The sequence below is a fragment of the Dasypus novemcinctus genome, chromosome 5, assembly GCF_030445035.2.
Source record: "Dasypus novemcinctus isolate mDasNov1 chromosome 5, mDasNov1.1.hap2, whole genome shotgun sequence".
NCBI lineage: Eukaryota > Metazoa > Chordata > Mammalia > Cingulata > Dasypodidae > Dasypus > Dasypus novemcinctus.
In genome coordinates, this window is record NC_080677.1 from 93,900,216 (window position 1) to 93,918,422 (window position 18,207).

At 36.8% G+C, this 18,207-nt stretch overlaps 1 protein-coding gene across 2 annotated transcripts in view; it reads left to right on the top strand.

Annotated features, from left to right (window-relative positions):
- CFTR (CF transmembrane conductance regulator) overlaps positions 1–18,207 on the top strand; it is a 199,564-nt gene that overhangs the window by 91,217 nt on the left and 90,140 nt on the right. For both annotated transcript variants that reach the window (XM_058297260.2, XM_058297261.2), the window contains exon 12: positions 17,890–17,984. In XM_058297260.2, the coding sequence (XP_058153243.1) occupies positions 17,890–17,984 (95 nt within the window). The remainder of the gene's footprint in view (positions 1–17,889; positions 17,985–18,207) is intronic.

The window sequence follows — 18,207 nt, forward strand, 5'->3', positions numbered from 1 at the left end:
ATCTCTTAAATTCTTTGTACTTTAAACTGGCAAATTTAGTGACTCACTGGGTATATTATTACATCTTATTTTGTTCCCTTTGCTGAATGTTTCATATATGTTTTTCTTATCTATCCAACTATATGGTAAATTCCTTGGGAGCACCGACTTTAAAAATTCTTTTGGGAATGCTCCACCTATCACATTGATAGGTAATTAAAAGTGCTAGACTATCTTGGCAGTCATAATCAGAAGTTTCTTCTATTTTCAGTGACAAAGTTTTCATTTTTGTATTTGTTTTTGTTAAACAAATGTTATCCTCTTTGAATAAAACCAATGACCACCTCAATATGGTATAATGACTGTGTACCAAAATATTTTTTAAGGGTGGAGGAGTTTTGATAACAGGAACACAAGATACCTACAAAACCCTTCATGGTTAAGCATCTGGTACCAGCAAAAGAATTCTTTAGTCTATTCTCTATGCAGCCTCTATCACCAAATACAAACATTCGTGATTCAGTATGTTTTCATTTTGACTGCCAAAGTTTATCTGTTTCTTAATGTGCTACATCTAGACTTGGATCTGGAGAGGAGAATGGAATATTCTCTTCCTTGTTTTTATGTTTGTATTCAGCTCTAATATCTACAAAGTACTTGCGTGGGCAGTAATGTCTGGTGTCATAGGAGTGGACAGGTAGGTGTAAACTTACTTGGATAGGAAAAAGCACACACAACATATTTCACATAGTTTTCTGATTTCAGCTGTTGAAAATTATCCACTTGATGGGATAGTTGAAAAACGTTATCACAAGGAAGGGCATGGAGATAGTAATATGCTGACAGAATAACTCAATGTGCAGCTGTGTGTTGAGCAAGTTATGTTCAGATTCTTCACCTCCGGTTCTCTTATTTTAGGAACATCCCATTTTGAATCTAGATTACAGGAGAATGGATTCCTAGGGAAATTGACAAAAAATATATATCATTATGCATCTCTGTGCCATTAAAGTAACCTCTAATTTTCTTTCCCATGTTTCCAAAATACCCTCAGAGTCCTAACAAATATGTGTAGCAGTTGTAACCAGTCACTGGTAGCTTTGCTAGTTTAAAGAGAGGAATTGATAAAATAGAATCTCCTTATCCCTTTAAGAGCTTATAATAGTTCATTATTGAAAGAATGACAAACTCCAATGTCCTCTTGCCTTTTATTATTTCTAGGAAACCATCTCTCCTACACTTCACCAATATAGGAATCCTACATCCAGCCCCACTGTGGACAGAAAGAGAATGCTAGTCAGACCAGCATTTGGGTCATGATAGTCGGATCCTTTCTATTCAATGACTCACTCTCAAACTTGTCAAAGTACCTGGGTTCGGAGAAGTAACTGGATTTTTATTGTAGTGCGTTGTAGGGGATGGGAATGGAGAGTGTGAGAGGGAGGTCAGTGGCTTAGGATGTGTAGTTGATCTCCATGAAATTGTTGTGATACTTATGGGATGAAGTTTAAGATGATCCTCATTCAGTGTTTGTAATGACAGTTATTACAGATGCATTCTAATAAAAATATTTACTGTGTAAGTTGAGGAAGATAAAATCTGCTTGTATTTCCCACTGCTTGGCAGTTTTCATGTGTAAGTTACTAGAAGAAAAAAATGGGAGGAAAGTTGGCAAGAAGTATTTAGAAGAAAAAAAATAAACTTAGGAGGGAAATTGGCAGAAAGTATGGAAAGCTTAGGAGAGAAGTAAGCAAAGAAATGAGCTAATGATTTTTCTGGAAAATAAATTCCATCATGCAGATACCATATAACTAATTAGTTTCAAATTTGACCTCTGGATCTCCAGATTTGACCAAAATTAACTGGCATTGGCCTTGAGGCTAAACCTTTGGATGGTTAATTCACAACTGTAGGAGAATCCACAAATGCTCAGTTGGGAGAATGGAAATAAAAATGTGCCGTAGGAATGAACGTTTGCATTCAATCATAACCAAGACATAATGGACATCTAAAGCAGATATTTGAAACACATTAAACTATGTCCCCTAAGCCAGAATAAACCAAAATAAGTGACTGTACGTTGAACCACCCAAAATTTTTCTGCCGATAGGTAATTAAATAAGTTTCAATGTACTGTCGTTTACTTACTGTAATTTGAAGCAAGCACATTTATTTTATAAAACTATTGAACCAGAACCAAACAGAAATGTCATCATATTTCCTGAACTAAACTGTTATTTTTTTTTTTCATTTGAGCCCTGGAACTTAAAAATACTAGCTAACATTTATTGACAGAGCACATGTGCCAGCCCTGCTGTGCTAAGCACTTTATATGCATTCGTCCATTTAATCCTTCCTTTCAAGTTACCCAGTGACAATTTTGCCTAGAGTTTCCATTGAAATGAAAATGCGCTGTGACCTAGGTTTTGGTTAAGATTATAATTCTGGAACTCTTATGCATTTTGACATCTTTAAAATGAGTATAACTCTAAGACTGACTCTCCCAGTAAGATTTGGGCAAGTCAACAGGACACTAGTATAAAAGTTTAATTAGAACTGCTTAACATTCAAGCTGTCTCATGAATAGATAATGAAACTCATATATTTAAACCAGGCCTTCCTTTTTAAAATATGCAAAAAATCATTAGGTTCCCAAAGGTAAAAGTAATATTGTATTATTATGCATGCCCGATGTCCCTCTAGAAGAACTGGAATTCTGGACCCTTCACTCTTGGAGTTTTCCATTTTGAAGAGATGTCTATCTTAAGGTGATAAAGAGAAGATCTTACATTTACCTTTTAATGGAACCTTAGACTCAGAAGGGGCCTCAGAAATGTCTGGATAAGTCTTAACGTTTGTAGGCTTCTGACTCTAAAGCAGTGGAGAAATGTTCATAAAGGTCTTCCCAGGAAGGGAATCTTGTTGTTTTTAAAAATTATGAGTACAATTCAAAACAACACTTGCAACGGCAATTGTATTACAATTATTATTTTTCAGAACCAAGTCAATGACACCTAATTTTCGTTCACAAGGTTTAGTTACTATTGATGCAGATTTAATAAATTTTTAAAATCAGTTGCAACAAATATTTATTGAGTTTCTTCTATGGACACAAAAGTCCCTGTCAGCAATGAGTTTTTAACTTACAGATATTTTTGGAATCATACACACAGAGCTTAGAAGAGAAGTCTGGAGACTCAGTCTGGAGACTGAGATGTGGGAGCCCTCAGCCTGTGGATTGTAAATGAAATTATGGGAGTGGATGATATCACCAAGGGAAGATGGGTAGAGTGACAAGATTAGACTTGGACTGGGTTAGATCCCTGAGGAATATCAATACTTAGGAGAGGCACAGAGAAAAGGGGCCTGTGAAAGACAGAGGGAAGGAGTGTAAGCATTAAGAGGATGGAAAATCAGAAGAGTGTGGTATCGTGGAAGGGCAGAAAAGAGAATGCTTCAAATGGTAGGGAGTGATCAATAATGTCATGTGCTTTGGAGAGGCCACGTAAAAATTCACAAGTACCCATTGGATTAATTTCCTTAATTTTACAAAGACATGTTCAAATTAATAAGAAACAGATGGATTGCCTGATAGAAAAATGGACGAAGCAGATGAGATGAAAGTTCATTAAATTTTTTTCAAAACTGTTAAGCATATAAAAAAAGATGTTCAACCAGATTCATAATTACAGAAAAGTAAACTGAAACAATAAGCATGTAAATGACAATAGGATGGAGCCCCTGCAGAGGGAGCAGTTGACAACTCAGTACAGAACAGAGGGATGACTTACAGCACAAGGAGAAGATGGAGACCATAGCCCATCTAAGAGCGATACATTAGACAGGTGAGGGGGACCCTCTTCTGACAAAGCAGGATGAATAAAGATAAAGATAATGCTTCCTGGATGCAAGTATGAAGTAGAGTGATGTTAGGAAGTTGAGGGAGTTTATATACAGCCAATCATTCAAAAATGTTTATTGAGCAACTACTAAGTGGCAAGCACTGGTCTAGGAGCTGAGGATACAGTGTTATACAAGACAGTCCCTACCTTGATGGAACTTGCAATCTATTTAGAGGAGACAGGTAATAAAGAATTTATAAAAATGATGGGGTGGGGGGTGGAAAGTGGGGTATATGGGAACCTCTAATGATTTTTATGTTTTTTTAATGTTCTTTAATGTAACATTCTTTATAATCTATACTTTAATTAAAAAAGTAAAAAAACACAAAAAACAGGTAACAAATCAGTAATACTATTCCAGTAATAAATATAGTAAAAAAAAATTTTAAAGTTACAGTAAAAAGTGCCAGGGGAGATTTCTTTCCCTTTCCTTTCCTAGTGGCATAAAGTACTTCTTCATCTGTGCTCCCATTCTCTTTACTTGTATGTTTTTGATGTTGTACTTATCACATTAATGTTGTAAAGTGACCTCCTTACTGAAGATGATGGTGTCTGTCTCCCTACTGCCAGTGATAAAAAAAAAATAGCTGAAAGATACAGGAAGATGGACTGTCCTCTACTTTCATATAATTGGTACACCCAATTCCCATGCAATACTCCAGTTGCAAAGGAGTCTGGAAAATGTAGTACTTAACTTTCCAGCCTTGGGAACACAGGAAAATACCCTGGGAGAAGACCAAATGAGTCTTCTGTATTCTCCCCCATTGTGTTTTTTGTTGTTGTTGGGGAAGTGCCATAATCAAACCAATATTTTAGGAAGATTCACCTACTGCCAATATCCATAGTGGAGAAAAATAATGAAGACGTTGTGGACAGAAGCTTAGGAAATATTGTTATTCATATTTTAAAGATAAAGGGGTGAAAGTTTGACTTGCTCGAGATTGTAGTCTCATACTTGGTGGGATCAGCAATAGAATCTAAATCTTCTGACTCCTTTTCTTTTTTGCTATATATACCCTATTAGGGTTGTTACAGATTAGAAAAGAAACTCTCACACTCTAGTGACTTAGCCATTGAACAATTGCTGACTTTGTTAGAATGTCATGCTAGTTAATTTACTGATTGTTACAGTTTTCTTAAATCATTAAGAATATAAATCTACCATTTTTTAAAGGAGATTATGATAACAAGTATTTGTGGACTAAGATGGAGGATTCTATGACATAGTTTATTTTCATTTAAGTGATATTTTAAAAGTTTAATAAGTATGTCATGGGAAAATCACCTATAATAAATAACACACTCAGAATTTAAATGTATCAAAAATTTTCTTTCCAGATCTTCTCCCACATTATTTTCCCCTTTCCCCCTCCCTTTGGGGTAGAATCTGTTCTTCATGCCTCATCACCTCAAATTTAAAATACAGAAGTCCAAGCAGGTGAACAGTCAGCGGAAGGGAGGCAGCCTGCTCAGTTGCTGTTCAAAAGTCAGCTTCTGAGAGAGTCGGAATCATGGCAGGTACTTTGGACATTGAGGAGATGGGTCCATAAGTATGAAGCTCATCTTCCAAGAAACTGAATTACAAAGCAAGAGGCTTAGTTACCGAGGACCTGCAGTACATGTTAGGAAATCCAAGGCAGGCCCAACCCCAAGATAAAACACTGATATATCAATGAAGTACTGAAAAAGGAGCACTTTTTCAGGGATTGGATTTGTCCCAACAACTTGGGTGGGCAGACCTGGAGGCGTTAGTTAAGGGTTTACCAAGTTTCTAAATGCTAATTCTTAGTCCAATTGAATGAAAATCACCTAAAGAACTTTCATGGACCATTTCAGAGTTTCTGAAATTTGGGATCTGTAGTTAGGTGAGTATAATTTAGAGCCAGAATAACATAAATAAGATTGTTTCAAATATCTTTTCTAACTGTACTTCCTTGGGGAAACTTACTCAAAGATATCTTAAATCATTGAGTTATTCCTTTTTATTAAAGACCCTGAGTTCCTTTTTATTAAAGACCTTGTGTTATTTGTTTTCAAATATAAATATAGACTTACAGACATATAGAAATAAACACCTACCGAGGCATAGCAAATAGTAACAAATAAAATAGTTAATATATCTTTTAAGTTCATGCATAAAAGCATATATGTATATAACTAAACATTAAATAATAGTTTACTATTAGTGACAAAGAGTCAATAATATTTAGTTATCATACCACTGCTTGTACTTTTATTTGGCCCAATAAAGATTCTCTTGGAATTTGGTCAGTACCTATCAGTGAAGGATAATCGTTTTTACTTTTCATGTTGATTAAAAGTTCTCACTCCTCATGTTTTCTGGCAGGGGTGAATCTAGCCAGTATTTTCATAGTTATTTGTAATCAAGAATACCTTAGACCAACAAATTATTCAAATTATTATCTTTCCTAATAAACAGAACCCTATTTTATGAATGCTCTAGGATCTCTTTCCTCCTGTGGAAGTTAGCCTCTGTGTATATGTATATGTGTTCATATATACATGCATATATCATACAGAGATAGACTTTTAAGATACATGCCCACATTTACAATAGCTGTGTGCTAAGATGGTTAATTCATTCTTTCTCTTCCCAGTGTTTCTCTTGGGCTCTCTCACACTCCCTATCCTCCTCTTCTCCCTACCCCTTCCCTCTGCTTTCCCTCATTCATTACTTCTCCCTCCTTCTTGCCCATTTTCCTTGTGCACAAAGACCAATACAAGAGCTTTGCAATTATTAAGTATTAATAATAGCAATGGCAGTTACTGTCCAGTGATTCACTGTCTAAGGCATGCGTTATAGAACTGCACTTGAACTTTATTGAATGGCATTATCTCTAAAGTTCATGTTCCCTCACCCTAAGCTTCTCACCCCCCTTCTTACCACAGGCAGCTGCATTGTCAAGGTTGTTCTAAAGAGTAATAAGCCAGCCATAAAACAAGGTTTATGGTCTTTTCCTATCTACAAAGTCACAGGAAGCTCAAATGTGCTCAGCAAATATTGCAAAATTACACAGGACCATTAAATGTAATACTCCACCCTTTCTTTAGAGTTCCCTCTTTCTCTTTTTAAAATGTAATAACACCCTATACCTTTGATCTGTTCTATGTTCAAGTCCGAGTTAATGAGCTTTATATTAGCACTTCCTCTTTAACAACTTCTGGTTTGTTTGGCATAGTTGAGTAATATTGGGTGATGACGCTTTGTTGTTGTTTTTTTTAAGTTAAAAAAGGTGAACATTTACGTGAAAAGTGCACACATCATTTTGGGTATGTTATGTACCTTGTAATAATAAAATAAGTTAATCTTTATTGCTCACTTACTGTAATATTACTTTGGCCCTCTCTAGCAGTCTTTATCTTAAGTATTTTCAGGTGCTTTACAATATCAAACAGACCCAATGTATGCAAACAATGCTTTGAGGTAGGTATCTGCCTGTCTGACCAGCATGTTGTAAAGAAAGTTAGCCAAAAGAACAATTATCTAAATGAGCAGATCAAACTCTAGTAAGTGTAATAATCACAGGTTAAAACGCAGATTCCTGGGTCCTCCCCCAATCCTTCTGAGTAGGAATAACTGGAGCAGTTTTTAAACAAGTTCCTCATATGATTTTGAAATAATTGGTCCAGGGACCACACTTTGAGAATCAGTGAATGATACAGGTATTTGATTTTATCTGTAGATGAACTGTGTTGAGAAAATTATTATACATTGAAATGGCTAAATAGGATGGTTTGAAAGAAAATTTTCTCAGGGACTCTTCCAATAGGGAAATTAGCTGATCACAATGTAAAAACTCTTATTTGATTTATTTTAAGAGTCTGTGTTGTTGTTTTTTTAACCTCAGCAGTCACTTTTATGCAAGAGATCAAATCATTCCCAGCATCCTAATTCCAATGGATAATTTCCTCAACAATTTTTATGGATAATTCCATGGGAAGTCAAGGGAAGTTGCAGTGCAAGGAAAAAACAGAATTTGTCCCTGTGTGTAGGCACCTAAGCAGCACAGGCTCTTAGGTGGTATTTTTGTTTGTTTGTTTGTTTTTGTTTTTTTAATTAACTCATGATGGCACCAAGTGGTATAACGTTTTTTTAGGGTATAACTTTCATAGACGGGAAAATGTGTTCTGAAGGTTAAAAACCAACACCCTTAAGCGAAATCTATTACCAGATTTGAGAGCCCTTAGTAATCAGCAAAGATAAATGTTTAACAGTGCATACAAAACCAAGTGTTTTATGGTAAATCAAATACAGAAAGCCAAACACTAATAAAACATACAGATGAACAATAAATTAGGTAATCAGAACGGGTACTCCCATTAACAGCAGGATATTGGTATTACTGATGTATTTGGTTTTAAAATAATGGGCTTGTTCACAGTTCTCCTCAATTTACTCCCATTATTTTATTTCATTTAATCCCAGCAATTTTATATTAATTGTAATTCCTGAGGAATTTATTAAATTAAAATTACCCAAATGTGCTAATGTCTCTTTTATAATTGGATTCCATCCTGGAAAGGAGGCCAAATACATTGGCGCAGAACATCAACTATTTTCAGATGTGGGAAACTTTTATTTTCATGCCTTTTAAAGCTATATCCTGTATTACTATTGCCTGTTCCAGAAAGGAAACATTCATATGACAGTATCCCCATTTTTAAAACTGTGTTGTTAGGGACCTAGCAATCTAAATAGGACCTTTCATTTTCCTTGTCCTTTTCATGAACGTTGTTACACAAGACCTCAAGCTTCAGGCAGTCACAATCATGAAGGTGATGTTTGCCTTTTCAGTCCATTTAAAGAATTTGCACTCATATATACGTTTGTTTATCTCTGAAAAATATTTGATAGTTTTGTTTGTGAGGCTTTAAAATGTACATAAATGGAATAATTTGTGCTTTTCATTCAACTTGTTTTCTTCAATTCTAGTACACTTTTTTGAGATATAGCTATGCTGCTGATATGTATAAATCCATTTCATTCTTTTTAATTGCTATATTGTACTCATAATGTGTCACATTTTATTTACTTATCATCCTACTGATGGACATTTAGATATCTCCAACTTTTTACCCTGTAAAAACTTAGTACTGTAATGAACATTTCTCCTTGGAACATGTACAACAGCTTCTCTAGAGAATATAGTCTATAGCTGTGAGTTGAATCACGGGTCATAGGATATACATGCACATTTTAAATTTCAGTAGTCACTGCCAAGTTGCACTTTAAAGTAGTTGTACGAATTTGAACGCAGTAATTTATGAGTGTTTCCATTCCCTCACATCTTTGAAAGCTCTTGATATTGACAGATATTTGCAAATCTGATTTGTAGAAAGTCACATCTCATTATTGTTCTAATTTGCAGATCTATGATTACTTATGCAAAAGTATGTATTTTCATGTTTGTTAGCTATTCTGACATCATATCCTTGGCCAGTTTTTTTGTAAGTTATTGTGGCGACCATGAAATATATCTTACAGACCACCTATTATAGGGAGCGTAATTGACTAAGATGCATTGAAATTCATCACTTAGTTTGCTTTGAGGCTATTTCCATAGGCTGCTGCCAGTGAATGAATGTAGCAGCAATGCCAAGGTAGATCCCTATTTGGAGACATAGGATTTATTTCTTGACTGATTTTAGCTCATGGACTCTCAGAGAGCTTTGCCAAACCTTCTTTAGACAGCCTAGTGGTCAAAGGTACTACCATCCAATCTTTCTCCTTCTCTCCTTCACTTGGGAGTTGTACTTGAACTGAGGGGTCATAGGATATAGATATTCTGCCAGGCTTCCTTATTTCCTTTTATGAAGGCATTGCCCTCACTAAATCTTTGCACATCTATTGTGGTTTGGCATCTGCAACTTGGAGGACCTGGATTAACACAGGTATATACTTTGCAATTACCATCACCTATTGTGGTGTCTTTTGTTGTATAGAGTGTTTTCATTTTCATGTAGTCCATTTTATCCACATTTTTTTTGTGTGTGGCTTGTGTTTTCTGTGCCTTCCTGAAGATACCTTTCTAACACAAATCATAAAGATATTTTATATTCTCAATAGTTTTTTGTTGTTGTTGTCTGCTCTTTTTTTTCCTTTCTGCTCATTGTCTGCTTGTTATCTGCTTATTGTTTCTTCCCAATGTCTTTTCATTGTTTTTGTTCATTGCTCATTGTTTTCACTCAAAGTCTGCTCATCGTCTACTAGTTGTTTGTCTTCTTTAGGAGGCACCAGGAACTGAACTTGTGATCTCCCATGTGGGAGGCAGGCACTCAACCGCTTGAGCCACATCTACTCCCCCTATATTCTCAATAGTTTTAAAGTTTCAATTTTCATTTTTAGGACAAACAAACTACTGGAATTAATTTTTGTATATGATGTGAGATAGGGATCTAATTTTATTGCTTTGTATATGGAGACTCATTTATCCCAAGCTATTTTATGAGTAGTTACACTTTTCCCCATAAATACCATTCCAACTCTAGTAGTGTATGTTGCAATCCATATATGGCTTCATTTGTAGAATTGTTAATCTATTCCATTCATCTATTTGTTGTCATACCAGTATCCACTTTTAAAATGTCAAAAATTTTATTATTTAATTTTACTTATTATTTAGGCTTAGAGAGTGTGCTGTGGTGAGGTACCCCAGTGTCTCAAGCTGATGAGAAAGACAGTGGTGAGGTTGAGCTGAGGAAGACAAAGATGTTTTTTGTCTTAAAAGCCAGCTCCTTCCTTAAGTCAGCCTTCAAACCTCCACTAGATTGTAAGCTCCTGAGGGCAGGGGCTATACTTCTACCAACCCTATGCTGCCTAAAATCCTTTACTCGCTGTTTAGAACATATGTCTCCAATAATTGAAACCTGCCCTGGCTCCCAAAGCATAAAACAATCACAGCCCTCCCTTGCCCTTGAGAAGCTCACAGTCTTTAAAGCTAGAGATATAAACAGACAATTAGGAAGAGAAGGAATGAAAGTTCTCATAGTGCATGGAACAGAAGAGACAGTGATTAGCCGTGAGGAGATCATGGACGAATATACAGAGGTTATTAATTTTTATGGCCCTCAAAGGCATTTGCCCAGTGAGGCAGCAGGGGAAAGGCATTCTACGTAGAGGGAACAGCAAGTGTGAAAGCACAGAATGGTGACAGAACTCCAGTGTGGCTGGAGGGAAAGGTGCATGTGGAGTGCTGGGAGGGAAGGCTGAAGAGGTAAACTGGGAAAAGTCTTGTATACTATTTTTGAAAGTTTGTATTTTAGGAGTTCACAAGAATCTCACATTTTCGTCTCTTTGTTTTAGGCAGGGTTATGACATGGTCAGTTTGAATGGATGAACAACTTGAGTTGTTTAAATTAATGTGGCTCACACAGTCTACTGTCTTTTTAGCTAAGCTGTCTTTTATCAGCTGAGAAAAATTGACTTTCCCATATTTTAATCTCACAATGTAATAAAACATTCTCAGTGTCAACAGTAATTATGTTACATGACAGTATTGAAAAGGATAATTCTTTGGAAAGTAAAACAACTAAATTCTTAGGAACTTCCTATCTTCCACTATGTTCTAGTTTTTTTGTAAGATAAGAAAAGTAAACTAGATTAGAAACGAAATAATCATCTCTTCTTCCTTATGCAGTATTCTCAGTCTTTGCACTGTTATAGTGGATGATGGAGACCAAGCTCCACGAATAGATGCATACATAAACACATATGTATGTGGCACAACATATATACATGTACATGGGTGTATAAATGCACACACATACATGTGTATATAGCACACACATAAATACAGGATACATCTGTATATAAGTATATATATTCAAGTATATGTATATAGGTACATATATACCCAAATCATTAAGATTAGTATTTTGGATGGTAGCTGTGATAACCTCTTGTACTTGTAAATGAAAGTGATATTTTATAGCCCATTAAAGGATTATTGAGGAAAGCAATGCTAAGGGTAAAGTCTTATTAACACTTGAAACATCTTTGATTTCCTATCTAGTAATCCTGAAGATCTCTCCTCCTAAGCTAAATTTAACCCAACCCAAATATTTTTGGAGTTCTACTAATGGAAGTTTGTAAAATTCTGTTAAGAATTTTAGTATATACATGTAAGTCCTTCTAATCACTTTTCCTTCTCCCACTCAAATATTTTATATTTGCTTAGCTGCTTCTTAAGAAGTCATTGTTCACCAGGGTTTCTATTGAAAATGTTTGACTAAGCATATTAGCTATGATTGGTAAAAGGCAAGTTGTTTAGCTATGACTACACCACTAACATTGAAAACACTTTAAAAAGTAAAATGTCTTATTGGCTATAAATTAACTTAAATCTAGAATGCATTGAAAAGGTGAACACTTTCTATTAAAATCTCTGGAATATGGCTATACTTAGAGTGAAATTTATAGTGATGGTATCACTTTTTTTTTTCCAGCAGCGAATGCTAGTGAAGATCACATCACATCCAATAAACATATATTAATATATGAAATATGAAATCTTATATTTCCAGTCTGATCTAATTTGGACTGCTAATAAATGTGACCAAATGAATTCAAGGACAGAATTGCCTGAAGGCAATTTGTGTTGATCTACTTTCTAAGTATAGTATACTACTGTTGACACATCAAGAAGTTTACTATGGTGTTGATAACTAAAATATTTATGTGTCTAAGTAGGGGTTTCTTATTCAGTAGTATGTTAGGCAATTAGCAGAAATTGAGAGGTTTTAAAAATATTCTTGTTTGTTTTTACTGCCCAAACATATCCTAGTGGAAACTTCAAATCAAATGCTACATAGTCCTAAAATCAGGATAAAGTTTCTCAGAAAAAAAGAAGGTAAAGAACAGATTCTCCCTTGGCTGACTTTCTCCTATGCCTGAATCTTTTATAATGAGAAAGTAATAAGATGAATGAAAATATTATAGCACAAATTAGTGTGGCTAAAGTGTTAAATAAAATTAACCAGCCATCTCTGGAGAGGGGACATTTGGAAGATAGGGAAGGAAGTCAAGATGTTATCTGGGAACACTATGCCTATTTTTATCTCCCCTCAAGAATCTTGATTGTTAGTTTTAAAGCACATGACTACACTTATAGCAACTTCAACAAGAATATATCTAGCAAACCAGAGCCTTGAACTCAGGGCTTCTGATACTAAGTCCAGTGCTTTTTCATCCATCATCCTTTGTACATTCCTTACAGTCATATGCTAATGACCCTATTATGAACCTGCTTTTCCTCTGATGGAAGAATCGTATTAGACAAGCATTGGACTCAAGGCCAAATGGAAATATTCTTTGGTAATTATCTCATTATAAAACTATTAAGACAAGTCACTTTAGGTGCCAGTCGTGGGTGAGCCGAGGTCGGCTGAGGACTCCTACAGCTATAGGCAGAAGAGAAAAGCAAACACGACCATATTTTGAGCAGAAATGGACCAAGAAATTGGTGAACAAATGGAAGACACCTGCTGGGGTCGGTGCTTAGCCTTGTCTTCCAGCTCCGCACAGGTCATGGAATTCGGTCTCACTGGCCAGCACCAGCTGTGAACTGTCCAAGAAGGCAAGGGACTACCAGCTATGAGTCACTGAGGTCAAGGCCGTGGAGAGGACAGTGCAGAGCCTTTGCCATCTATGAAGGGTTGATGGACACATCCTGGGGACCTGGCTCTCTCGTGCATTCACTGTGGAAGGAAGAACTAACGCAAGTCTCTGCTCCTCAGATAAGGTAGTTTGGAGCTTAGGACTCCTGCTAGTTAGGCGGGAACGTCCCAGCCTCTTCCATGGCTGCGAGGGTGTCAAAAGCAGCAGACTTTGTTCCCTTTGCCAGCTGGATTTGGATTTCTTGAAGCAGGCAGCTTCATGTTCAACTGTTCTGTGTTTCTCCTTTCCCCTCTCCCAGGTTCCTTATCACACAGACCACCTTTGATCTTTGAAGTCTCCTGTTTAGTACCAGTGTCCTTTTCCAAAATTTAAGCTCTAGGGAGGGAGACAATTAGCAAATTTGCCATTTGCTGATTGAAGAGCCAGATTTATTTCCATCCAAACCAATACTAGAGCCGAAGTCACTTGACTCTGTTTAAGGGCCACAACATATTAAAAATACCCCAGAAGAAAAGCTCAAGTTGGAAACAGGTAGGTGAGACTTGTGACGTATATACCTATGTGCACACACAGACTTTAAAAAGGTTTTCAGACATTATGAGCTGTAGCAACTGTGATTGCACCTCTCCTGGGTAAAAAACACCACACGAGTGCTTGCAGACTGTCCCTCATACCATCAGCGTGTTTTGTTTTCTCATAAAATATTCTTACAAGCACACATTCCTCTTTCTCTTCAGAGCCCACATGTCGTTTCAGTGGGATGTGCTGGCCTGCCTGGTCCGTGGCGGGGCCAGCTCCTCCCAATGTGGGGCCTCTGGCTTGCCGAGGTCAGTTGTTGGAGAACCTCCACCAGATGATGCCAAAAATGCCACCTCCCTTTTGTCCACACTCAGACCTTCAGAGGCTGGTTTTTTTGTTTGTTTGTTTTTTAAAGATTTATTTTTTATTTATTTCTCTCCCCTTCTCCCCCCACTTCCCCCTCCCCGGTTGTCTGCTTTTTGTGTCCATTCACTGTATGTTCTTCTGTGATCACTTCTATCCTTATCAGCAGCACCTTGAATCTGTGTTTCTTTTTGTTGCGTCATCTTGTTGTGTCAGCTCTCTGTGTGTGTGACGCATTCTTGGGCAGGCTGCACTTTCTTTCACCCTGGGCGGCTCTCCTTACAGGGCGCACTCTTTGTGTGTGGGGATCCCCTGCGTGGGGACACCCCTGTGTGGCACAGCACTCCTTGCGTGCCATCAGCACTGCGCATGGGCCAGCTCCACATGGGTCAAGGAGGCCTGGGGTTTGAACCGTGGACCTCCCATGTGGTAGGCGAATGCCCTATCCATTGGGCCAAGATGCCGTTTTGATCTGAATAACTCAACTTTTTCCCTTTTTTTCTTTCTTTTTTTCTTCTCTTTTCTTCTCAGATTAATTGAATTATAATCTCAGTACTTCTGTTTTCTTCTCTGTCTTCTAACGAGAGTGGGGAGGCACCTGGGAGGACTTGAATAAAGTGACTGTCTTGTCCCTGCCGTGCAAAATCAAAAAAAACAAAACAACAACATTTTATTTCACTGCTTTTTATTGAATTGCTTTGTAAGTGCTGTTTCCTTAATCATCATACTTAACACTATTTATGAAACAAGAATTATTTTTCCACCTAGGTTATCATGATAGCAATTGAATCATAGAACAATTAAGTAACTGGATTTCACAATAAGCCTGATAGATGAAGGTTCAAATTCTGGGCCTCATGTTGTTCAATTCAGTATTCCAGCTTTGTTATTTATAGAGCAACCATGACAAGTACAGCTTACATGACATCTGACAGTACTAAAAAATGGGTACCATAATCATAATTTAAATTGTAACTCAGTGACTTGGGAACAAGGACACTTGGATGTATTTTCATGGCATTTTCTCAGGATGCACCTAAACTGGAAGCTTTCCCAAGCATGGGGGAAGCTTTCACACAGAAATACCATTCCCTCTAAACCAGGCCAAAGAAGGAGCACCTGGCAGGAACCTGTCACCTGCCTAACAGAATGCCCAAAAGAGCAGGCACTGGAACATAGGCTGCTATTGTAGGAGCTAAAAATTAATATGCTCTGAAAATGAAAAGGAATCAATATGGTTTGTGTTTTTTTTTTTTTTAAGATTCATTTTTTATTTATTTCTCCCCCTGTTGTCAGCTCTCTGTATCCGTTCACTGTGTGTTCTGCTGTGTCTGTTTGTATTCTCATTAGTAGGCGGCTCCGGGAGCCAATCCTGGGACCTTTTGAGTGGAAGAGAGGTGATTACTCTCTTGTGCCACCTCGGCTCCCCTGTTCTGCTACGTCTTCTTATTTTCTCTCCTCTGTGTCTCTTGTTGTGTCATCTTGCTATGTCAGCTCTCCGTGTTGGCCAGCACTCCTGCATGAGGCGGCTTTTCCTGCATGAGGCAGCATTCCCACGCAGGGCAGCTCTCCTGCACAGGGCTGCTTTCCTGCATGGACTGGCACTCCGTGTGGGCCAGCTCACTGTATGGGCCAGCTTGCCCTCATCAGGAGGCCCTGGGCATCAAGCCCTCGTCCTCCTGTATAATAGATGGGAGCCCAATTGTTTGAGCTACATCCATTTCCCTAGCTTGTGGTTTTAATTGAACAGACAGAGTAACATGATACAAGAAACATACAGTTTCATGTACTGTTTTATGACCTAAAACTGGTTCATTAAGTCTTAGGGATGCTATTTAGATCTCCCCTGTATTATGGTTTATCGTCTCAATTGTATTTCTAATTCCATGGAGTCCAGGATTATTTTTTATAAATTCTAATATTTTATAATGCCTAGAATAGTTGTTGCCACAGAGTTCATTATGGCGAGCTGACTGGAGAGGCAGAGTAGCTAGGAAGAGGGCATAGGAATGAGTTTCTGAGAACGGATAAGAGAGAAAGTTATGTTGGGTGGGTGGGTGGGTAAGAGAAATATGGAAAGGTGTTGCCTTGTTCCCATGGCAGACCAAAGAGGATGCTTAGTAAGTTGAACCATAGAAATGGTTAATAGTACAATCATAAAAATGTGCTTTTATTGATTGTGAAAAATGTACCATACCAATGCAAGGTATTAATAATAGGGTAGTATATGGGATTCTTGTCTTTTATTTTATGCATGGTTCTGTAAATCTACAACTTCTCTAATAAAAAAAAGAAAGCAAATTCTCAGTCTCCAGTTTAGATCTACTTAATCAGAATCATTCTGAGTAGGACCAAAAAATCTGTGTTTTAACAAGATTTCCAGGTGATTCTGATGTACGCTAAAGATTGAAAAGTACTGCTTTACTCAGTCTCAGCACCTAATGAGTGTTCTCCAAATTATTTAATTCTGAAATACTGGCTTCTTTTTGCAACTACGTATCTGGTTTTCTGGACCATGCCAAGTTATTCCCATCCAAGATAAAAGTATACCATCGGTGTCAAGCTGTGACATTTTATCCTTTAAGAAAAGTGTGTGGAGGGATATTGAGTATCTGTGCCTTTCTCAAAAAGGATGCTAACTTCTGTTACATTTAGTCCTATTTTATTATGAGACTCATGTCCTGGCAACCAAGGTATTATTAGTCAAAAGATGCAGCTCTAGATGGTCAGAATCTAGTTTTCAACCCAGCTTTGAAAATGTCAACAAATCAAAGATACATATTCTTCTTGACTTTTCTGCAGTCACATGCCTTATATCAATGGTCATTAAAGGAACGAGCTAGATAAGAAAAAAGCATTTATTGAGTATCAGAAATTAGATTAAATGTACTCAATCTTCTTTATACCTCTTGGAATTAAATATTTTTCCCATTGTACAGAGAAAAAGATGTTGAGGTCACACACAGGTAATTGACAAGTCCAAGATGAGAACCTAAATCTATTTGTTCTGTCATTAAAAAAAATACTTAGATACTGAAGAATTGTGTGAATAGTATTCTTTCAGGTTCTCTTAGTAGGAGATTTATTCATTTTTGGAGGTTTCCTTTTAAGAGTGAATTTAGATGGGCAGAAAGTGTACTTTAGTATGTCAATAACTGTTATAGTTTGTGTAATGGGCCTTTGGATGATATATGCATATTTACATAGGCATAAGTATATATATTTATTTTTTGATGCTCTCCATTTTTATTTAATTATTATGAATGATATTTTAGGAATTAAAGAAGATTTTACTTTTAAAATTTCAGCAATGTTGTTCTGATCAACTAAATTAATTGCATTTGATATAGTTGAGATGCAATATTCAAACTTTCAACTGTGGTTAAAACAATATTCTGATACATGGTTACTTTTGAAGGAAGAGGTACCTTCCAAATTCAGATCCAACACACTAAAAAGTCCTCTCTAAATTTCCATTTTTGATAATAGGACATCTCCAAGTTTGCAGAGAAAGACAATACAGTTCTTGGAGAAGGTGGGATCACATTGAGTGGAGGTCAACGAGCAAGAATTTCTTTAGCAAGGTATTATCTGACTATTGGACCAGTTGACACTTGCTGTAAATATCTTGCCTTTTTTTCATGCATTGAAAAAAATCACAGAATCTCTCCATTGCTTTATACTCTGTTTACAAATAAAATGTCTGGGGTTTTATGGCCAGTAGGTTAAGAGTCATCTTTAAAACTACAGGCAATGATATAGTATCCAGATATGAAAAGGAAGATGGCTTCTTCAAAATGCATGCCC